The sequence below is a fragment of the Girardinichthys multiradiatus genome, chromosome 15 (genome assembly GCF_021462225.1).
Source record: "Girardinichthys multiradiatus isolate DD_20200921_A chromosome 15, DD_fGirMul_XY1, whole genome shotgun sequence".
Classification (NCBI taxonomy): Eukaryota; Metazoa; Chordata; class Actinopteri; order Cyprinodontiformes; family Goodeidae; genus Girardinichthys; species Girardinichthys multiradiatus.
Genome location: NC_061808.1, coordinates 12,251,705 through 12,275,766, shown reverse-complemented (window position 1 = coordinate 12,275,766; position 24,062 = coordinate 12,251,705). Strand labels below are relative to the sequence as shown.

At 38.0% G+C, this 24,062-nt stretch overlaps 1 protein-coding gene across 2 annotated transcripts; it reads left to right on the top strand.

Annotated features, from left to right (window-relative positions):
- Positions 1-12,601: 12,601 nt before the first annotated feature.
- Positions 12,602-17,396, top strand: hlx1 (H2.0-like homeo box 1 (Drosophila)). 2 transcript variants are annotated; one of them, XM_047387128.1, is made up of 4 exons: positions 12,603-14,022; positions 14,395-14,577; positions 14,700-14,884; positions 16,536-17,396. In XM_047387128.1, the coding sequence occupies exons 1-4, from the start codon at positions 13,545-13,547 to the stop codon at positions 16,875-16,877; spliced, it is 1,188 nt and encodes a 395-aa protein (XP_047243084.1). In that variant the 5' UTR covers positions 12,603-13,544; the 3' UTR covers positions 16,878-17,396. The 2 variants fall into 2 exon arrangements, with proteins under 2 accessions (XP_047243085.1, XP_047243084.1); XM_047387129.1 differs by lacking the exon at positions 14,395-14,577 and having other exon boundaries at positions 12,602-14,022.
- Positions 17,397-24,062: the final 6,666 nt, after the last annotated feature.

Here is a 24,062-nt window from a genome sequence, read left to right as displayed (position 1 = left end):
CCTGGAAAGGTCACAAGTCCATCGCAGGGCAACACAGACACACACAGGAACCACCATGCACACACTCATTAACACCTAAGGGCAATTTAAAGAGACCAATTAACCTAACAGTTATGTTTTTTGGCTGTGGGAAGAAGCCGGAGTACCCGGAGAGAAACCACACATGCACGGGGAGAACATGCCAACTCTATGAAGGAAGACCCCCGGCCTGGAGTCGACCTTCTTGCAGCAAGGCAACAGTGCTACCAACTGTGCCACTGTGCAACCCTAATAAATACAGTGCTTTGCAAAAAATAGTTTGTTCAGTAGACAAAACTTTATTAATCCAAAAGGGCAATTATTTTCTGCAATTATGCCTATTCATTACAGGACATGATATAAATACTAAAATAACATACGCTCAATCACTCAACATCAGTAACAATCAGTATGCCAGAAACACAGGGTCCAAAAATGAGCTTTGCTTATTGAAAAAGAAGAATGACGAAATTACAAAGTGCTGCTCTCTTCCTGTTTTACAAGACGGTATAATACCACCACTCAGACAGCAAACAACAATTTTAGCTATCTGGGTTAATCTTTCCTCCCACTAAGAACTCAGGTCTTCCTGTTGCGCTTCGATAATCAAACTTAACACTGCCCTCCAAATGTTTTATCTTCTAACATTTTATCATCTTAAAACCACAGACTTCAATGTACCTTTGAGGGATTTCATGTGGTAGACCAATGCGAAGCAGTGGATGATTGTGCAATATAAGAGAATGGTAACTCTGAAAGACCTGCGGTGATCCACAGCTTATTTGGGAGATGGTGCTTTGATCAGATTAATATGGGGGATGCTTTTTTTCAGCAAGCTGTCAGAGTCATTTAAAAGATGGATGAAGCTAAATACAGAGGACAATAACCCCGAACATACAGCCAGAGATGGTTTTGATCAAAGTATATTCATGTGTTAGAATGGCCCTATTATAGTCCGGTGAACAATGTGTGGCCCGACAGGTAAACTGATGCTCACAGACACTCTACCCAGTCTGACTGACCTTGAGCTTTTAAGCAAAGAAGGGCAAATCTCCCTATTTTCCTATCTAGTTGTGCAAAGCTTATGGAGTCAAACCCGAAAGACTTTCAGCTTTTTTTGTAGCAACAGGTGGTCCTTCAAAGTTTCAACTCAAGGAGGGTAAATACAAATGCATGGCACTCTTCTCAAATTGTTATTTGAAACAAAATTAAAAACCATGTATCCTTTTCTTTCCATTTCACAATTATGACCTATTTCCATCTATCCTATATTATCCTAATAAAATACATTTAAGTTTATGAGTATAATGACACAAAATGATAATAGTTAAAACTGGTTAAAATGTTTGTGACAGAAGCTGCAGAATAGTAAAAACAATGTGACACCAGGGTCTAATTTGACCAGCAGCTGTCACCTTTAGTCACTCCTTTAAGCCAAACACGGCCTAAAGATCCTTTTCATGCTTTAATCAAAGGTTAAAAGCAGAGTTCCCCAGAGAACTGTACATAAAACCATGTTGAATTTAATTGAGCAATACAAAAGAACATGTGTAAAGTGACCCATACATAATGATTTGTTTTAATACTCTTTGCATCCAGACATTGGGAATAGAAGTTTAGGGAGCTCCAACTCAAAATCCCACAAAGCCTGTTTTCATCTGTTAAGCATGTTTTTGTACTTTATACATTTAGATATGCTGACTTTCCACAAATTATTGGACTCTCAGCTGATTCTAGCATTCAAAGAGGCTTCATGAACAGATGTAACTGGACAGATACAGAAATTTTCATATGATGATACATTTTTCACTGCTATGTTTGGTTGATCTTTGAACGTGTGAGAAAGAAAAGCACCGGTCTGTAAACACACAGCTGTGCAGTTTATTGGGAACACCTGCAGTTGTCCACATGAATCAATTCAAACTGGTTTGTCTGAGTTCACTGGAGCTCAAAAAACTCCACTTCTATCTGATTGTGAGCGCCTCTTGCAAGTGGTAGAACAGGAATGAGGCGCAGAAAAATCTGCCACAGAAAATTCTGGTGGCTTAGTACCAAGCCAACAAGACGAGATGCTGTTTGCACAGCAGATTAAAATTCTACCAATGAATGTCAGTCATTTATTCATAAACAGTAGATTTAGACATGGGCGGTTTCTTTAAAAGTGCTACCCAACACTCCTTTTTATCCATGCGAAAATATTTTTAACATTTGCTTTCATTGAAATGCATGAATAAATGTTTTTCTCACAAATTCTGTACTTGTTCTGAATCAAGTTGAAGCAGACTGATTAATTGGCTTGTTATTGCCTATGTACACATGGTGACATTCCTTTAAGTTGGGTTTCTTTCACTGAACTGGGGTGGGGGCAACCATGGTGATGGTGGTAGGGGTTTCTCCTGTAACTGGTGGGTTGCCGGTTCGAGACCCTGCTCCATCTGTCTCAGTCGTTGTGTCCTTGGGCAACACTTCACGCACCTTGCCTGCTGATGGTGGTCAGAGGGCTTGGTGGCGCCAATTGTATGGCAGCCTCACTTCTGTCAGTCTGCCCTAGGGCAGCTGTGGCTACAAAGTAGCCTACCACCGTGAATGTGTGTATGAAGGGGTGGATGACTGATTGTAGTGTGTAGTGTAGTGTTTCGGAGTCCTCAAACTTGATAAAGCGCTATACAAGTACAAGCCCTTTACCATGAACCAGGGTTGAAAACACACATATTGATTAAATTCACTCACAGGACCTCTACAGACAGGTTATCTTGTTCTCAGTTACCAGGGGACATTGCTTCCTAAGTGTGATAGTAAGGCAGACCTAAGCGAAAGTGTCACATTGTTGATTCTTCTCCCAATCAAAGCTTCTGATTAGAGTCTAAGCATGTTTAGACTGACATTTTCTAAGTAAAGAGGAACTCATTGCACTCTAAAGTGCGTTGAAAACAGAATTGTTCAAGACACATTCAGTTCCGTAGGGACGGGCCTGGCAGCAGCCTTTTCTTTCCAGACTTGTCCCAAGCATGTAAGACAGCAATCTTTTGTGGGACACTTTACTGGAAGCTTTCATGTGCTAAAGTATTACTGAGAATCCACAAAACAATGTTCTCACAGGATGTGTCAGAAACATATTTAACATAGCATGCTGTACCATTTCATAAAGGCGTGTTATATGAATCTTATCTACAACAATCTTATTTAATCTCTTGCAGATAAGAGAGCAAAGAGGTTTGGCCATAATGCCCAGCATCATGTTTGGGGAAGACTAAACACATCATACCAGCACAAACGCCCCAAAAGCACAATGGTAGAGACAGGATGATTTGGGTTTGTTTTGCAGCTACAGGATCTAGCCGTCTTGTAGTTATTGACTAAACCATGAATTGCTCTGTAAACCAAAAGTATCCTAAAGTTTAATTTGAGGCCCACTGTCTAAGAGGTGGCACTTGAGACAGAAAACACTTTTGCAAATCTCTATGGACTGACGCAGCATTGTAAAGAAGAGTGAGTTACAATCTACAGCTACAATGTGAGAGATAGCTAAAGTACGGATATTATGGTTCATTAAGCTACTGAATCATAGGCTGTGCTTGATTATTCATGTGCATTTATTGGCAGCCATATACACTTTCCTTCTCACAAGACAGTATGTTTCCAAAAGATTGTTGCCAACTACAGATGAGGATAACAGTCAAGGTAAGTCGTCAGCGTTATATACTGGATAATGCAAGAAATTTAAATGTAAGTCTTTAGGTGGATGTATCAATTAGCTTCACAGATTTAGAAACAGATTTTTTTTCTAATTGTTCTTTAGAAAATTGCTCAAGCTCAATCAGATTATACGGGAACAACAGTTTGATTTCAATCTGGACTTTCTAACACATTAATATGTTTTATCCTAACCACTTTGGTTGTGTGTTAATGTTTCCTATCATCCTAGAGGGTGAAAGTCTTTTGTAGCTTTCTAGTATTGCCCTGTATTGATCCTGTTTGTGGACTTCAGCTCGGCCTCCAACACCATCAACGCAGACATCCTCCACCAGAAGATCACCCAGCTCAAAGTCCTGGCCTCCATTTGTTAGTGGATCACCAACTTCTTGAAGGACCGGCAGCAGCAGGTGAGACTGGGGAGCATCTTCTCCCGCACAAGATCAATAAGCACTGGTGCCACCCAGGGGTGTGTTCTCTCCCCACTGCTCCTCTCCCTGTACACAAATGACTGAATCTCAAGCGACACCTAAGTGTCAGTGTCTGATTTAGTTCCATTCATCTTCCCATCAACTCTAACCAGCATCCCAAGAGTGTTTTTTTCCTTTCAACTGTGGTCTTATCTGATAAGAGCATCTTCTTCCACGTTTGCTACTTCCCCTACAAGGCAGACTGAAAGTGGTGCCTCTTATAGCTTTCTTCTTGCCTCTTTTCCATAAAAGGACTTCTCTACAAATGTATTATTTAATTGTCTGCTAGATAGATAGATAGATAGTTACTCAGTCTTCTATTTGTACATTAGGCTTTTTAATACCTCTAGAGGCCATCTCACTGGTTAGCTGTATTTATACTGAGAACAAAATGACTCACAGGTTGACCCTGTGGAGTAATTCGGTTTTATTTATCTATGGGAAATAAATATGGATGAATACAAATGCATGACACATGTTTCTAATTTTTATTTGTAAAAAATTGAGAAAACAGGGTATCGTTTGACTTCCACCTCACAATTTTGCTATACTTTGTGCTCATCAGTCACATAAAATCCTGATAAAATACAATAAAGTTTTTTATTGTAATGTGACAAAATGTGAAAAGTTCAAGGGGTATAAATATCTTTGCAACAAGCTGTACCTACTATTTATTTACCACAGCGATGGTAGTGGATATGTTTTCATATAGTGCAATGATTTTTTCTTCTGTAGAACTGACCACTTAAGTGAGACAGCTCTCAACTCTTTAGACACAAGCTCCAATATCTGGGCTACGTGTCTGCTAAAGGATTTATCAAACAAGGGTTAATATAAAGCAAAATATTCCTCAGCTTCAAAACTTTAAAAGTGACACACAAAAAAAGCATAATAGATAGACTCACCAACATGAGGTAACAATCATTATGGCCATTGGGTGGCGGTGTTCTACTAAAGAAGAAAATCTCGTTCTTGACTGGTAACTAATTTTTCGCACCTTAATGTATGTTCTCATGAGATTGAAACAAGTTGCATTATAAGCTCTGCGTAGTGTGGGAACATTTACATCACGCACTTCACCACAGCATCTAGATGTACAGTTACACCAACATTAAATCATTATTCATGTTTTATACGTGAAGATTTGAAATAAAGACCCATAAAATATATTTGTATCTGTACCAAGAGCAAACTGATTTCCCCAAAGCATTAAATGTCAGCTATGCCATAGACAGCAGCTGGATCGGAACCCGCAGCCCCTCACATATAAATAAAATGATACAAATAAAAGATGGACAAAACAACATGAACGACCCTCCAGGGACAGAGGGGGAAAACCATTTCCAGTAGCTGCTGGCGGGACAAATGTGTCCGATGGGATCTTGTGGATTCTCCCCTGAGACTGAGAGTAACTGAGAGTAGAGATAGATAGATAGATAGATAGATAGATAGATAGATAGATAGATAGATAGATAGATAGATAGATAGATAGATAGATAGATAGATAGATAGATAGATAGATAGATAGATAGATAGATAGATAGATAGATAGATAGATAGATAGATAGATAGATAGATAGATAGATAGATAGATAGATAGATAGATAGATAGATAGATAGATAGATAGATAGATAGATAGATAGATAGATAGATAGATAGATAGATAGATAGATAGATAGATAGATAGATAGATAGATAGATAGATAGATAGATAGATAGATAGATAGATAGATAGATAGATAGATAGATAGATAGATAGATAGATAGATAGATAAATAGATAGATAGATAGATAGATAGATAGATAGATAGATAGATAGATAGATAGATAGATAGATAGATAGATAGATAGATAGATAGATAGATAGATAGATAGATAGATAGATAGATAGATAGATAGATAGATAGATAGATAGATAGATAGATAGATAGATAGATAGATAGATAGATAGATAGATAGATAGATAGATAGATAGATAGATAGATAGATAGATAGATAGATAGATAGATAGATAGATAGATAGATAGATAGATAGATAGATAGATAGATAGATAGATAGATAGATAGATAGATAGATAGATAGATAGATAGATAGATAGATAGATAGATAGATAGATAGATAGATAGATAGATAGATAGATAGATAGATAGATAGATAGATAGATAGATAGATAGATAGATAGATAGATAGATAGATAGATAGATAGATAGATAGATAGATAGATAGATAGATAGATAGATAGATAGATAGATAGATAGATAGATAGATAGATAGATAGATAGATAGATAGATAGATAGATAGATAGATAGATAGATAGATAGATAGATAGATAGATAGATAGATAGCAGCTTGCCCTACATGCGTATTAACCGTGAGTGCATTTACACTGCAGGGCTGCAGAGGGCCCTGAATCTGTGCGACTTGAATCTGTTGTAAAGTAAACACACGGATCACTCCACGGCTCCAAGTCACCATCATTTTTAAAAGGGCCCATTAAAGCGGCCCATCCAAGTTGTTTACAGCAGAGGGCTGAGGTAAGTATGGTTAGTCCACCACTCCAATGTCCAGTAAATGACCACTTCATGGTCTCAACTTTGGCCGTACCGAGAGTGATTGGATCATTCTGTCCTCTCTCATTCCTCTGTATCATTTTCGAGAAGTTTCTTCTTATTTATTGGACATTACTCAGATTTCTTTTATTCATGGAAAGGCTATTTGTGCCCATTTTAATAATCTAATAGTTACCTGTTACTAACTAGTAATATTATTAAAACAATATTAAGCTTGCAGTAATTTTTCAGAAAAGCCAATATCTTAGTGATCTTAAAGAGACGGAAAATCTGTTTATCTGGGCTCTCAAATTATAAAATAAAGAAATGTTTATGTGCTCATTTTATTTTGAAGTGAATGTTGTTTGCGATTCAGTCTCAGCTTAGTTTCGTTTAAATATATGTTGAAAAAAAAGTATATAATAAGCAAATAATTTTGGCCTGTAAAAATATCCCTACATGTTTTTAATATATTAGAAAAAATTCAGTTTTAATTATGGCTACATTTTATAATAACCAGGATATAAAAAACATTTTTAAAGAAATATTTCCAATTAAATATTTTAGGGTTGAAAACTGCATTTTGAATTGTTGTCTGGAAAACATTGCAAGCACCCCTACGATTTATTTATTTTTCTTGTTTATTTTTTTAATTTCTACTGACAAAAAGAAACATGGGAAGTTTACAAGCTATTACACACTGTGGGCAGTTGCCTGCATAGTCACAGCCTTCATATGTTCATTAACGGTTTTATACAATATCTGTCAGAACACTTTATCTTCCAAAGGTCTAATTCACTTACTTTGTTCTTATTTATTGGTTAAACATAAATACATTCAATTGAATTATCAAAACAAAGCACGCACACACACACACACACACACACACACACACATATATATATATATATGTATATATGTATGTATGTATGTATGTATGTATTGTTCAATGAATAATTTGTTACTAAAATACAGCAAGTTTGAAAGGTATGACTATTGCAAGGCCTTCCTGTTTTATCCGGGAAATTGAGAATATTGTGTCGTTAGACATAAACCAGATAAAAGTTGTCTGACATTTTATTCGCTATAGTTAAAATGAAAACTGTCTTTACTGAACCTCTGAGAAAGTTCATGGTCTGTGTGCTTAGGGTCACATAAGCGGGACAATCTAGTTTTGAACTGACTTTAGACATAGCCCTCTCGTCATTTCTCTCTTCTCTCTGTGGAAATGATGGCAGCATGCCATACAGAAGTCTGTGTACAATGGCCCAGGTCCCATTAAATCTGTGAAAGTTCCTTCCTGAGGTAAACATTGCCAGAAATAGCAATCCTGGTCTGAACTGGATGGGGGTCTTACAAGAAGGGAGCAATAATTCTCTGTGTAATAATGGGAATCGCTTCATTCTGCCCAGCTGCATGGGCAGCAAACAGTTTGAGGTCCTCATTCAGTTTTCTTTTCTTCTCTTTCTCCTGATAAGGCTTCCTGAAAAACACACAGGGAGCAATCAGTCGACAACAATAGATGCTTTAAACTTCAGGTAGTGCACAGTTGCACGCCTTTGTTTTCTTCTACAATGAGCATGTGACTCATAAAGTCTTCAACATTGTGTTTTCATGCTGTTTGTTTAGTCTTTGATTAGCTTCACCGCAAAGTATGAATTCAAGGCTGTCAGGTCAATTAGGCAAGAATGTTGCTCCATTTCCAAAAAGCAGTGACCTATTCGTAACTAACAGAAAACGATCATCAGCACTTCTGGTTTTTTTAAATAATCATAAATGTTTATAAGGCATAGTGGTGGACAAGGAACTCAGAATAGCATTTCAGTATTAGCAAAAGCAGAGCAGGCCTAGGGCATTAGTGAACAAAGCAGTTGCATAGGTCCCCCAAACCAACAAGGGTCCCCAGAAGCACTAATTGTCCTATGTCAGGTTTAGTAGGGTCAAACCTCTCATAGATTAAAATATAAAGAATAATTATTGGCTTTCCACAAAATGCAGTCAGTTGTAAAGTCAGTAATTGTCATACATTATGCTACATGTTTTATGTGTGACGCATAAACAATTAAACTTGGATAATAAGGGGGATATTGTGGTGCTAGATGTTAGCTGGAAAGCCTCCCAAATCAAAGGCCCCAAATAGCCTTGGACCACCTCTGGGTAAAACACCTGCTAAAAAATTATAGGAATTTTCAATACCAAAGGAAAGTGCACTCTGCAGAAATATACAGTATTTAACTGACTATAAATTATATTAGTTGACTTTTCCTCAGTTTCTACAATAAAGATTTATTTTACCAGGAGGGAGGCCTGAAACTCCTATGGGTCAGAATATTATGATCTGATGGAAGAGAAAACAAATGTTTTCATCATTTGAATTTTAAGAGAAAATACATGTTATTGGTCTTAAACGTTTGATTTCAAATACATTTTTTATGAAACATTTTAAAAATAGAAGGCTTTTATAATTAGATGAAGTGAGTCAAAGACCAAACATGTAAAAACTCATTACATTAATTTTAAATGATCCCTAAAATATAGTTATCCAATGTAAAAGGTTTCATTTAGATTTAATGTAAAAAGTGATGAAAAGCACATTGCATTTAACAACTTCTAAACCATTGTGAGCTGCAGCTTTGTGAAGAGTGAAAAATCAGTCTGTTAACTAACACAGTTCACCCTGAGAGCGTCCCGTTTCCCATTACTTATACAGCTCTATGGAGGTTAGACTTGGAAGAGTGACATGATGATGATGAATGCCATCCAGGATGAGTCTAGCAGAAATATTTCAGGTTTTTTACAGATCGCCTGTAAATCAAGTGTGTCATTTTTATATTAAATTTTCCAGAGGAGCTGCTTTAAAAAATGACTGTCATAATATGAGGAGAGGAGGAAGAGCGAGGCCACACTTGCATGAAGGATTTTTTTTATTATGGTGACATTTAAAAGTATTGATAGTTGTCCCATTTTGTCATGTTATAATCAGAAAGTTTTTATTGGGATTTTGTATGATAAACAAAGTAGAGCATAATTGTGAAACAAAAGGAAGAGCATACATTTTCTTTTCAAAAATTCAAATCTGAAGAGTGTGAAATGCATTTTATTCAGCCCCCTTTATTCTGATACCCTACAAAAAATCCAGTGCAACCAAAGCCTTCTGAAGTCACCTACTTAGTAAATAGAGTCTGCCTGGATGTAATCTCATTATAACCCCTTTAATCTGTGAAGGCCTCAAAGATTTGTTTAAAGGTTCAAAGCAGTGTTATGTTATAAAAGCCAATCTTTGAACATCTCAGAGCACTGTTCAGTCCATCGTCTGAGAGTAAAAAGACTGTGGTATATCTGCAAACCTGTCAGTTAATCAGAGTTCATGGCAACTCTGGACGAGCTGCAGAGGTCCAGAGCTCAGATGTATCTACTGAATTATTAGTTTTTGAATGTATTAATCTGGCTTTACGCCAGAATGGCAGGAGGACAGCTAGTGTTAAAACAAAGTGATAGAAAGTCATGCTTTCATTGTGCCACAAGTCACAAAGACACAAACTTGTTCAAGAAGGTACCATGGTCAAATGGGACCAAAACTGAACTTTTTAGTGTAAATTCAATCGCTGTGTGTTGTGGAATACAGCTCATTATCCTGAGCACACCATTCCCTCTGTGAAACTTGGTGGTGGCAGCATCATGCAATGAGAAGCAGGACATGGCAGCTTGACTGTGTGAATGCAGTAATCCTGGAATAGAACCTGTCAGAGGCTGCAAAAGACTCGTGACATGGGACAGAGGTTCACCTTCCATCAGGAAAATGAAGGTGGTTCTACAAAGTATTGATTCATGTGTGTAACAAGGAAATGGTTGTTACACTTCTTACACTTTTGTTTGTATGAAAAAGAAAATCATGTTTTCTTCTTTCCAACTCTTAACTATTGCACTACTTCCTATTAGTCTAATATAAAAACCTCAACAAAATACACTGAAGTTTGTGGCTTTAATGCGACAAAACTGGAAAAGCTTGATTGGTATGAAACCCTTTGAAATGCATATTGACAGGCACGCATTGCTTAAAATGCATTTTTCCATCGAGTCGTCTTCTCACTAAACGATCAATGCAAAGACGCAACAAGTTTGCCAACGCCTGCAACCTTCTCTCTTCTCCCCACACTGTGTGGAAATAAACGCTGATCCGACGTCTGTTTTCTCAAGTGCTTCCCACTGAAAAAGCTCATCAGCACCTGAAATAACTCGAGGCGCACTGCGCACCGCCACATCCTCTTCCCTGGATTGTTTTGACTGCTGGACGGAGGGCAAACGTTAAATGTCATTTTTCTAATTTTAACCCGGAAAAGTGTCACTCGAAAACACCATGATAGCGGCCAGTCAGGGTCATTGGCGCTTCCGCCCGCGTGAATCGGGACGAAATGAGTGCGCGGAGGGCCTTCAGAAGTCATTGTTTTCAACACATGCGAGAGAAACATGCGATCGGAGTTTGGGGATGGAGGAGGAGAAGGGGTGCAAACAGTGAAAATCCGACTGCAGCAGAGGGAAACGAAGACTTCGTCTTGATTGAGCGGAAAACGTGGAGATCTGTCAAACCACGCTTCTAAAATGAGGATCAGGCCGTCGAAAAAGGCCATTATAAAATCCGCTTGGCCAGGACCCAAGCGGTGTGAATCTTGAGGGGGGCCTTGCGGATGAAGTATCGCCTCTGAAGTTAATTGTGTTTTGCGCGTAGGAGGGGGAATAGATTTCCTCTGTTTATTATGAGCATGGGGACGGATTTGCGTCACCGTACAACTTGCAGGTTGAGATAAAGTTGCACAAATATTGAACAAGGGAAGTTCTAACAGTCATTATAAAATTTCCCTCCTCTTCTTCTCCGGAAGAAATAAGGATTTCTGCTGTGTCCTAAAATACTAAAACGGCTTCTATTTTGGGGGCATATCTAGCAGGCGTATCCGCTCATTTAACACGGATCAGAGCCCATCAAAAACAGGATGAGACGGAGCTATTAGAGACACTCCTGGGCGTATAGATTCCTGAGAATGCACTGTTTATTATTAATTACCTGCAAAAAAAAAAAAAAAAAAACTTGCAAAAGTATTTATACCCCTTTAATTTTTTTAAATTAAGAACAGGAACATCCATGTATTTTATAGTGGGATATTTGTGTCATCGACAAACTGATGCCCATTCGTGGAGCAGACAATGAGATATGGTTTTAAACCATACTTTTTTTTTTTTTTTTACGTTGTATTCGGCCGCCCTGAATCCATACATTGTAGTCTGCCTTTCATTAGGTTTACTTTCGGGGTACATTCCTACCAGCTTTACACATCTGGTGAGTGAAATTTTGCCCTTTCTTCTGCGCAGAATAGCTCAAGTTCAGTCAGACTGGAAGGAGAGAACTTGTCAACAGCAATTTCCATATCTTACCAAAGATTCTTAATGGAATTTGGTCTGGACTTTGACTGGACCGTTCAAAGACACAAAACTGCCTTGATCTATACCATTGTACTATACCTCTGACTTCATGTTGGGTTGTTGTCCTGCTGAAAAGTAAGCTTATGCTCTAAGATCAAGTCTTGTGTGGCATTTAACAGGTTTTTTCTTTCAGGCTTGCACTTAGCTTGATCCATTTTCATATCAATCTTGAACAGCTTCCCTATCCTTAAGAAAAAAAAAATCCAACATGATGCTCCCACCACCAGGGAGATTACAAGGTCATGGTGGTTTCAGCGTTTTGCAGAGATACAAGAAATTTTGGTCTCATCGCAAAAAAAGTTATTTTTGCCACTGTAACGTAAGGTTAGGTTTGTGCATGGCTAACAGTTGTCCTGGATTTGACTCTTAAGAAATATTTCCTTACCCAGACTGTCAGTGTGGACTGAACCCTTGTTGTTCTCCAGTTGTGTTTCTAACCTGTGTGTTCCTTGTTCTTCATGATGCTGTTTGTTCACTAATGTCTAACAAACCTCTCAGTCCTATATAGGGCAGCTAAATTTATACTGAGACAAAATTATACACAGGTGGAGAGTAAATATGTGATGTCCGAATGTAGGTGGGTTTTATTCAAGGTTTGCAAAATAAACCGGATGATACAAATTTGTGTATAAATAAATCGTGCCAAATGTCTTTCAGTAACAGATACCAAGATGCAAAATGCCCTGTTGTAGGAGTAAATGCAGCTGATTACAGATGCATGACAAACGTTTCATATTTTTTATCGTAAAACATTTTGAAAACAAGGAACAATTTTCCTTCCTTTTGTGGTTGTAACATGACAAAATGTGAAAAGGTTCAAAGTGTATAAACACTTTTGAAAGGCTGAGTGTTATGCCGTGTTTTCTATGTATTTTTACGCAATAAAACTGACTCCAAAGATCCTTCTTCAACTCAGTTTACACAAAGAATCCAATTTAACGCAAACCTTCGCCTGTAATGACTGCTTTAGTGCTTTATGTGGGTGATGAGGGGGGCGTCTTTAAGTGATCAATCCATCATCTCAGGATCAAAATTGCTCCATGCCCATGTGTGCGTGTGTGTATGTGTGTGTATGAGAGAGAGAGAGACATCAACTTACTTTGCAACACCAAGCGATGAGGGTAAAGCCAAAGCACCCATTGGCTCAGGGAACGACCAATCAGTGTCAGCAGAGGAACCTCAGAGTGAAACTGCAGGGTTAGAGTTTCAGACTTGTTTTTGGCAAAACGAGGACGCGCATCTGTATTCCTGAAGCCTTGCCCGTGCTTATCGTCTTGCATGTCTGTGTTTTTATAACATAATCTGAGAAACAATACAAAGCGTAAGAAGCACCGGGATGTACACCGCCGGGCTCAACCCGTTTTACGCATCCAATTTTAGCCTCTGGTCTGCATACTGCGCCGGAGGCTTCGCTGTGGAAACCATGAAGAAGCCGTCCTTCTGCATCGCAGACATTTTGCAAGCAGGAGATGCGGAGAACATCCCCGGATCATCGGCCCTCATGGTGCACATGGGACACCACCATCACCACCAGCACCATCACCACCAGCAGCAGCGCGCTCAGCAGCCGCACTCCGGCGGCTCTCCGCTTCGTCCTGCTCCCGTCGCGCCGGAGCCCTCATCGGTGTTCGGAGCCAGGATGAGCCCAGCGTCTCCGTACCACAGACACGGACTGCAGCTCACCGCGGTCTCCAGGACCCCGTTCAACTCCCAGCAAGCACCGCCGCCCTCAAGTAAAGACCTCAAATTCGGAATCGATCGGATTTTATCCACAGACTTTGACCCAAAATGCAAAGAAAAGTCTTCTCTAAGAGGTGAGCAGTAACTTTATTGTAATAGTACGTTTGCAGAGAAGAACCCAGCCCTAATAGCCACAAATTTAAATTAGTATTACAAATATTTACTTATAACATCCAGTAATAGGGTAAAAGCAATAGAGAGTTTAGAAACTGAAAGCAGCAAACCAGAAATAACTCAGTTTTGCGCTTGAGAGAGCAAGGTAGTAGCACAAACTCAGAGCCCCCCCCCCCCCCCCCCAACAAGAGGTAACAGGTCATGATCATCAGCAAAAATTCACAATTCTGCACAGACCTATTTGGTTACTTTCAAAAGTGTCCCCAAACGTTTCTCCCTCCTTTGCATATGTCCAAACTGACTGAAGCCCATCATCTCTTATTTTGTAACAGATCTCAACTCAATCGTTAGCTTGAATCGTCAGTCAGGCCTCCACGTCCCTATTCAGCCTCCAGCCAGCCCCTACTTCTCCTCCATAGACCCGGGGATGAGCGACGCGTCCTCCATGATGGGCTCACTAGGCAGCGGCAGCGGCAGACACTCAGGCCAGCATCAGTTTCAGGACACCTTCCCAGGTAGACACCACTTGTAGGAGAGTAGAACATCACAGAGAACGTTAAGTTTCCACATGTATTTTCAAACTTGAAGCCCTCTGGTGGTGCTTTAACCTCATTGTCCTCCCTTATCTCTTTTTCAGGTCCCTATGCAGTCCTGACGAAAGACACAATGCCTCAGACTTACAAGAGGAAAAGGTCATGGTCGAGGGCCGTGTTTTCGAATCTGCAGAGGAAAGGCCTGGAGAAGAGATTTGAAATACAGAAGTATGTCACCAAGCCTGACAGAAAACAGCTGGCAGCCATGCTGGGGCTCACAGATGCTCAGGTAAGACAGATTAAAGTAAAACGCATTTTGGGATAAACTCCTCACACATAAATTGCTCAAACTGAATAATTTATTTATAATTCTTCACTGTTATTTGAGCTGCACCAATTAATAAACCAGAGATTGGGATTGACCTATTTTCCCTTGATCAACTATGATGGGTCAAGGTAAAATATTGAAAAATTCATAATTGTTTTTCTATCCATTAAATGCATCAAAACTAATAGCTTCTACAGTTTGCTGTCTATTATCACATCAACCAATAGCCTGTACCTTGAAGCAGTTTTCAAAATTAATAAAAAACAACAAAAAAATTGCTTTAATGCGAAACTGGAGATGATATTGTGACTCCTTAATTTTCTGTTCAGTTTTGAAATTCTACCTCCATCAAAGAACCTGAGGCTTTTTTTTCCTCTTTTGTGTTTTAGTCCTTATGGGGGAAGAAAAACTCTTAATCTGGTCAGATCTCCGATGAAATTGGAAATAGGTATTGGCCAAATAAAGCCTCCAGGAACAAAAGCACAGTGAGCTTAAGTGCTTTATTGTATTTTGTTTCCGTTATAGAAGAAATAAAAGCTGTTGTTGCAACATATCAAAATGAGAAATAAAACCATATTTTCCCTCCTCTTTACAATTTACTGCCTGAACCAGATATAGCCTGTTGTTATAATAATTCTGGAAGACATAGCATTTTTCCTTTTAGTAGAGCAAATCTGCCACTGACACTGTAGGGCAACCAGATTCATCATGCTGTTTGCCTAAACTGCCAAGATAGGCAAACGGGCAAAACATTTCAACTATATTTAATTATAAAGCAGAAAAACTAAGTAGTAGCTTTATATATTTTTTAGTTTGTTTCTGTGTTTCCCCATAGTGCATTATACAACAGAGTTTTTGCAATTTCACAAGAAACTAATGCAAAAAATGCATTACAGAATATTACTTGATCATATCGAGATAAAAAAACACCTTCGCCAAGTACAAGTCATAAATATTTTACATTTTACTAATTTAGGTATCTGTAGAAGCTGTAATCTCTAACTTGGCCTTTAACTTGACAGTTTTATGCATGGCGTCAATGAGGTAAGTTCGCTGATTGAAAAAGACTAGCATATCTTTAGCAGTATCTCCCTGCCTGTTTTTGTTTAAAGATCATCAGTTGACATACAAATATGATACAATTAATTAAACAGTGTGTAAAGATTAAGATCTTTATCATTGTATGACTTTTAATTTGATGCGTCTGCTTCTGAACTGCGCATGAAATAGGTGTGAAGATTCTGCACTAAATGCGAAACATAATATACTTATTTTTACTTTTTTGGAGCATTTTTGAAAAGCTTTTACAATTATTGTTGCATTTAGCTGCATTATTTGTAGCCTATACTATTTAAATTGTATTACGTTGTTTAAGTACAAAGTATGTTTTTAAAGAAATGGAAAACAAAAAATTCAATGGAAATGTTTAGGACTAAATAAATATGGCTAGGCCTGCATAAATTTGCAAGAAAAAAAGCTTGCATTAACAGAAGCTGTTCATTGTTGTTTCAGTTTTTACAGACAAATAAACTCATTTTGCAATATTTATACACATTGTCCCAATGCATAAGAAAAAAATTAAACCAAGGCCTGTTTAATGTGTGTTTCCAAGGTAAAAGTGTGGTTCCAGAACAGGCGCATGAAGTGGAGACACTCCAAGGAGGCCCAGGCTCAGAAGGACAAGGAGAAAGACGAGAAGCCGGAGAAAGGAGCCTCTGAGGCGGGCAGCCTGGAGCCAAAAGAGCCGACGGAGTCTGAGTGTGAGAGCGAGGCTCGGAGCGACAGCGAGTCGGACGAAGCCGAGGAGGAGGAGGAGGAGGAGAGCGCTGACGGACATTTGGACATTTCTGAGCTCAACAATAACAAGACCAGCGTAATCATGAGCGGGAACGCGCAGGCGGCCATAGCGGACGCGAGCCCCACGGACGCGGCGGCCTCGCAGGTGTTGATATGAAAACCAGGCCACAACCAATGAAGGAGCGTCTTTTAACCTGTTTTCGTCTGAAGAGCTTCAGTGACATTAAAGACGAGCGGACAGTTTAGCGTCAGCATCCGGAAACAGGTCAGTTCACTTCCAGAGAGCAGCAGGAGGAGCACAGAGACTGATTCATTATTGCACACTATTTTAGCCCAGCAGGCAGAAGGAGCATGGCCAAAAAGTGTGAATTTTAATACATGTTGCTGTTTTTTCGTATTAATATTTTACATCGCTTTAATAATAAAACCAGACATAATTTAAATCTGAAAAGACCTACTTCTGGCTTGTAATTACTGTCCTGGAAAGAGCTCCAGACTTGATGATGATGCGGTTATGGATTGTTAATACAGGAACCACTCGACCTAAGTTGTAAATGAAATCTTTGGACAACAGCAGTGTTCGTACATATTTGTTTGTTTTGATACATAGATGTGCTATTTTGTTAATAGTAATTTGCACTGAAAAATGTAAATAAAATGTTTTTACCTGGAAAAATCTATTATTATTATTATTATTGTTATCATTATTAGTTTGCTCATAAGTTTTATTTATTTATGTATGTATTTATTTGCTTGCGCATTAAGCGTGCTTGTTAGCAGTGCTGTTGCATTCCAGTCAGAAAAAAAATCTATAAAATGGTAAATAAAGAAGAAGAGGGAAAACGATGACGGTACTAATTAAATCTTATTTTTTTTCATAGAGAAAAAATACAATTTTTTTAATATTCGCACATACGTTAAAGATGGACTCTCCGTGCGCTTGGAGCCTGCGCCAAGGAAGGATCAAATTTATAGCCTGTATACATTTACTAGCTCCAGATAGCAGCCAGCGCCCGGATGATTATATTTTACGTCTTTAAAAATATAATACACAGCTTTGCCGTTTATGGTGTTGCTCATAACTTTCCTACGCAGGCCGCTTTCGTTGCAGGGCTTTAATCTTCCGGCACCAAGACTGCTTTATAATGTGCAGACTAACAAGAAAAAAAAGTAGTAACACGAAGGATGACCGTGGTGTTGAAATGCTCTTTCTCACTCCGCCTTATCATCATCATCAATGGCGACAGAATTACAAGGAGTCGCGTTATTGCAGCAACAGGCGAGGCCCGCACATGCGCAGCGCGATAATGAGTGTTCAAGGATGTTTAATGACATGAGATCATGGCACCCTCCCTCCCAATTCAAGAGTATTAAACCTGTCAGTATCGGTGGCAGTCTTTGCGTTTTATAAGATGGACAGAAATCTTAAAATAGCCTCCCAAACATAATGACGTTTTGAAATGATAAATGTTATAGGCTTTATTTTGAGTCAAAGTTCATCAAGAAAATTTCTGGTAAAGAAGCCAGCTGTAGCAGAGCAAAGAGGAAAAGGTGTAAGATCACAGGTTGAGTCAAACTAGTGTTAAGTCATATATTTCAGAGGTCTTGTGAAGAATATAAAAAAATATATACTGTATATGTCTGTGTGAGCCAGTCTGGGCCACTGTCTGTTGATGTAAACTGAAGCCTGCTGAAGCTTCTGTGGGAATACAAGGTCAATGTGGGGTTTTATGCTGAATATATTTAGCAACTTCACAAATGTCTTCACAAACCATTAAAAGGAAGTCGTTGGTGGCATATAGTTTTAAAATATTCCAATGAAAGTCTGCACCCAAAAATTTCACAAATAAATGAAAGAAATTGCAAAAGAACTCCCACCTCCTCAGTACAGATTTGACAAGTGTTTTTAATGTAAACTCACTTTTAATGGCCCTAGAAATCAGTGTTTATTATTTGCCTTAATGATTTCTGAGGGGTTTTCTGTCTTTCTTCCTTTAACTCTAAAGATTTTCTCTTTTTATTCCCCCAAACATTTGGATGAAAAGTATGTATAGAGCCTGAAAAAAAAAAAATATTAGCCACACACACTACAACACGTGTAGATGAAGAAATGATCTCAGTTAGAGTTATGCCTCCAAGAACAGCTTTTCTTACAGCTTCTACTTACTTTAAGTATGCATTGATATCTATTGTCTTCTGTCTTTGTTATAAATCCAAACTATCATTCAACCACATTTAGACACCAGCAGAGGTCTTCTTGGCGACATCTTTTCATCTTTCCATTTTCTATACTCGCTTCTTCCATTCGGGGTCGCAGAGAAGCTGGTGCCAATCTCCAGCGAGTTACGGGTGCTGGACCCTGGACAGGTTGCCAGTCCATCGCAGGGCAACACAGAGGACAAACAACCATGTACACACCTATTCACACCTATGGTCAGTTTAGAGACCAATTAACCCAACAGTCATGTTATACAGCCACAAACGTTCCAGTAATGTCAAAAAAAAAGTTCTAACCAAATAAAATATAGTGAATATTGATAAAAGGTATTATGCTATTTATTGGGTATCATTACGTAAGCACATGCACATACATCTAGCTGAGTTAGAGTTAAAATGATATTCAAGCAACCAAGAACCATTTCAATTTTAAAGCACAATGTCACATTGTTTAGATGGAATACGTCAGACATTTATACAAGAATAGTCCTCACTTATATTCTGTTTTTTATAGTTTAGACACTGATGTTTTGACATGTTTATTGCAGTGATTGTACTTCAATTTATACTGTATCTTTGGCCATATTGTTTTCCCACCCACAATTGATCCAGCTTTCACTATTTGTTTAAAATGAGTGCCTATTCAGTGGTTCTACAGTTTTTAAGACTATCTTTCTCAGTCTCACAAAAATCTCCAAAGTAACGCACAGTATTACAATATCCTTTCGGATGAGACTTTCTTATCAGATTAAAAGTAGCATTTGAAAATAACCTTTAAGCAGGTTTTAAACAAACGTTTCATTAAGCCCACATTTCTGTGTTAACTTTTTTATTGGTCTGACATAATATTCAAATTTTTAATCTCATGTTTTCATCTGCTATAAGTGAAAAATCATAATTTACAGAAATAAAGGTTAGAAAGCAACAGTCTCTGTATCATTAATCTTTATAATTTAGTGAATTGGGTTACTGAATTAAATTAACTTTTCAATAATATTAAAATTCATTGAAAATGTCTGTGAGGATAGATAGATAGATAGATAGATAGATAGATAGATAGATAGATAGATAGATAGATAGATAGATAGATAGATAGATAGATAGATAGATAGATAGATAGATAGATAGATAGATAGATAGATAGATAGATAGATAGATAGATAGATAGATAGATAGATAGATAGATAGATAGATAGATAGATAGATAGATAGAATTCTTGTCACAATTAAAAAACAACTACGTAATACTTGCTCATCCCTAGAATGTAGCAGTACACAAAGAGCTCCAAAGTGGGAGAATTTCTACCAAACCAGTGACCTAAGCTGTTATTTCCTGCCCTGGACACAGTGAATTGCTATTTCAGGAAGGTTAAATATGATTAAGTGCTTTTAAATGCTGTATTTCCTATACAACGACCAATTTAAGTTTAAACACTTGACATAAACTGACACTACTGGGTACAGGTATAAGGTCATACCAAAGTTTTCAAAAGTTAAGATTTAAAAAACATGTGGTTTAAAGTTCTTTTAATGGGATGCCAGAGGTAGTGCTGGCCTACCCTGAGTTTTTTCAGACTGTGTGACATATCCCCCACCTGCTGCTGCTCACTGCTTGTCAGCTGCTGTGAATGGTTTTCTGCATCTTTCCCTCAGCTACAAGAAAGACAATTAGATGTTTAGACGTGGCTCTAAAGTTAAAGCAGTACCACCCATCACTCTTATTGAGGGAATACTATTTTTACTAAGGGGGCTGCATGGTGGCGCAGTTGGTAGCACTGTCACATTGCAGCAAGAATTTCCTGGGTTCAATTGCCTGGGGTCTCTCAGCACGGAGTTTGCATGTTTTTCCCACGTAAAGCATGGGTTCTCTTCGGGTACTCTGGCTCCCACCCACAGTCCAAAAACATGACTGTTAGATTAACTGGTTTCATTAAATTGCCCTTGGGTATGAGTGTGTGCATGGTTATTTGTCCTGCCAGTCTTTGTGTTGGCCTGCGATGAACTGTCCTGTCCAGGATGCACCCTGACCATGCTTGGACAAGCGGGTATAGACAATGGATGGATGGATGTTTTAAATGCTACATTTAGCAAGCTACAGACATCATGTTTGTTTCTACAGGCTGACTACCTGAGGAGATAGCCTGACTAATTAACCAGCTATGTAATATCAGTTAGCTATACTCCCAGTGTTACTTTAGAAAGAGCAGAATGGCATGATGTTCTCCACAATATTAATTTGAACACCATTACTATATTTAGTTGGTGTCTACGTTTCTGCAAAATCAAAACGATAAAAAAGGTCATAGATAACATTATCATAATTTTGGTAATACATTTATTATTTTTTTTCTGGAATACGAATAGCTAATTGCTGCTTTTCTACTTATAAATAAAAACAGTTTTGATGCTTTTTTTGGCTTAAATACGGCAAAAAATGTGCTGGTTTAATTCAACGTTATCATACAGTGATCATCTCATACCAGCCCATATCTATCTGTTCTACAGTTCATATCATCTTCATTGTTTGCAACCCCAAAACCAGGACCACCACAAGGTCCATCAACAACAGGCCCCACTTTCCTCTCGATGACCCCAGGAGGGTTGCACTTTTTTCTGTTCTAGCTTCACATCTTGGATTTCACTTCTCTTTCCCCCATTCCACATCACTACAGTGCACCGTATACCTGCTGCCACCATCTAAGTTTTAACTTACATTTTTTTCCTTACAGAATATATTCTAACTACAGATTTACCGTTTTCAAAGTAAATGGCACTCATCTTAATCATCGCTTTTAATTTACACTGGATGAGAAGTTGTCAGAGTTATGAGAGCCAGTTTCCGAGGAAAGCTGTAAAAGCCCTGCGCTTCATCAGCCCCTAATACTAACTGTAAACATTAAATGTCTGAGTGAGTTGAGATTTGAATTATAGTCAAAAAGCAATAAATCACATTAGTATTTGCAAATGTAAAACAACAATAACAATCCAAACGCTTAATATAATACTGAAAGATTTTGATTTGTGAACTGTCTTAAAAACTTTTATGAGCAGGATAGGAGACAGTCCATCTGGCTCTGACTGAACAGCAGCCTTTCCACCGCCATTAAAACATCACTCATGGCAACCCAGGACAGGGGCAACCTATGAACCATACCAGCCTTGCAGGTTTTATCATTATTTAACACTATGGAAGAAAAAAAAGTAGCTGTGTTGGACAAATTGTCTCTCTGAAAAAAGAAGGGGTTTCTATTCAAAGAGCTCAAGGGATTAACGTGCCTAAAAGCTGTGACGTCTCAAGGGCTTTGAGGCCTTATCAGTGAGGTTGTTGGATAGGCTGTTGGAGATTTCTCCTGCAGCATTGTAATGCATCAGAGGAGGCTTTGTCAGACTGCTGGAAGAAAACAGAGCTAAAAACGAAAAAGAAAAACTGCGCCATAACCTAAAAGTGCTTAACAAACTGAAGCTGACACAAAAAGATGAAGGGTTATTTGGTATTTCTGCTTCTACCACATTTGGGGTGAACTGTTGATAATGTCTTTAATTGTCACAATGATTAAGAGAAGGAGGATGATATGAACTTAATCAAGATTAGATTCATACATGTATTTTTATGGAGTGTAAAAATAACTAGTCTGATTCTTCAGAAAAATATAATTAGCAAAACATTTTTGATGACATGCATTTTCATGTTTAAATGTGTCTGTTAACAGTATATACTTATAACAACCCCAATGGGGGAAAACTGATTTTCTTTTCAATTCTTAACTCAAGGTGTCATGTGACACAGATCATTATGAGAGTGAAACATTAAGAAACACGATGCCTTCTCAGAATCCACAATTATTGGTTATCCCTGGTGAAGATGTATGAAAAGCCTTCAAATAAATTCAACGTTTTTGCAAAGGAATATACTCACAATTAATTTGATTAGAAAATAACAGGTTAAGAAAAAAAGGATTTTACAAAATTAACAGTGCTAAAAGAGCTGCACGATATTAGAGAACCATGTGATGGCGATAGTAATGGTAAATACTGCGATGATGTTATCAGTTGCCTACTTTCTTCTTTCCTGTCTTTCCAATTTGTGATTTAATCACTCCATGACCTTTAACCTTTTGGGTTAATGTCAGTTTTGTCCAGTGTGAGCATCTGCTGCTATGAGACTCTGTCCAACTGGCTAAATATTACATTAGCATGGAAAATGCTAATGTAATAGTTCATAACACTAGCGATATATTAGACAACAATTATTGCACTCCAAACAGTCCCTTTTGATTTGAATATTGCACACACTGAAATTAGGATGATGATATATTTGCAATATATTGTACAGTCCTAGTGTCCCAGTTAGTGTCACCTCTAACAATGCCAATGAAAGAAATGCAGCTGAAGAACTTTTTTAATTCATACTTTTCTTGATCATGGTGTTGAAGAACTTTAATCAGTAAAATAGGATTTCCTTTTTAATTGGGGTAAATACATTACATGTTCTATGAAACTTTGACTTTATTTGACCCGTTTGGTGTTCTATATTTGATTCATTCGTTAGTTTTAATATTCCCAGGGTTTATGTATGTTTTGTTTGGTGATTTTTTTGTTCAAGGCCCTGTGAGAATGCATATTCTTCTTCTTGTTCTGACTGTTTTTCCCTCGGCCCCTGCAAAAATCTTCTCTATAAGCCGCCATGCTTGATTAGACTCACCTGTTCCAGGTTCCACGATCTTCAGTTGTCCCAGCTGTTATTTGCCCTACCTGTTTTTGGATTTTGTTGGACTTTCGGTTTGTAATTTCATTTTCGATTTTGTCATTAAATCTTGATTTTTATCCCATCAACCTGTCTGCCATATAATGACATAGAAGCCCATCTCATTTAATCACTCATCAGTGTGGCAAAGACAGGAGAACATGCCATTCATGTAAGGAAGATAGGTAAAGTAAGTAGCTACTAATCATGGAAATATGTAGAACAATAAATGAGAAGATGCATGAAAAGGCCAGGATCCGTGTTTATCTTGTACCATGCACAGTGGTGGTAAAAAAGATTAAAATACACCATAAAACTGTGGTGGCATTTTTGGGTCATTTTGGGGTCACCAAGTGTCAAAACAACCATTTAAAGCTTTTT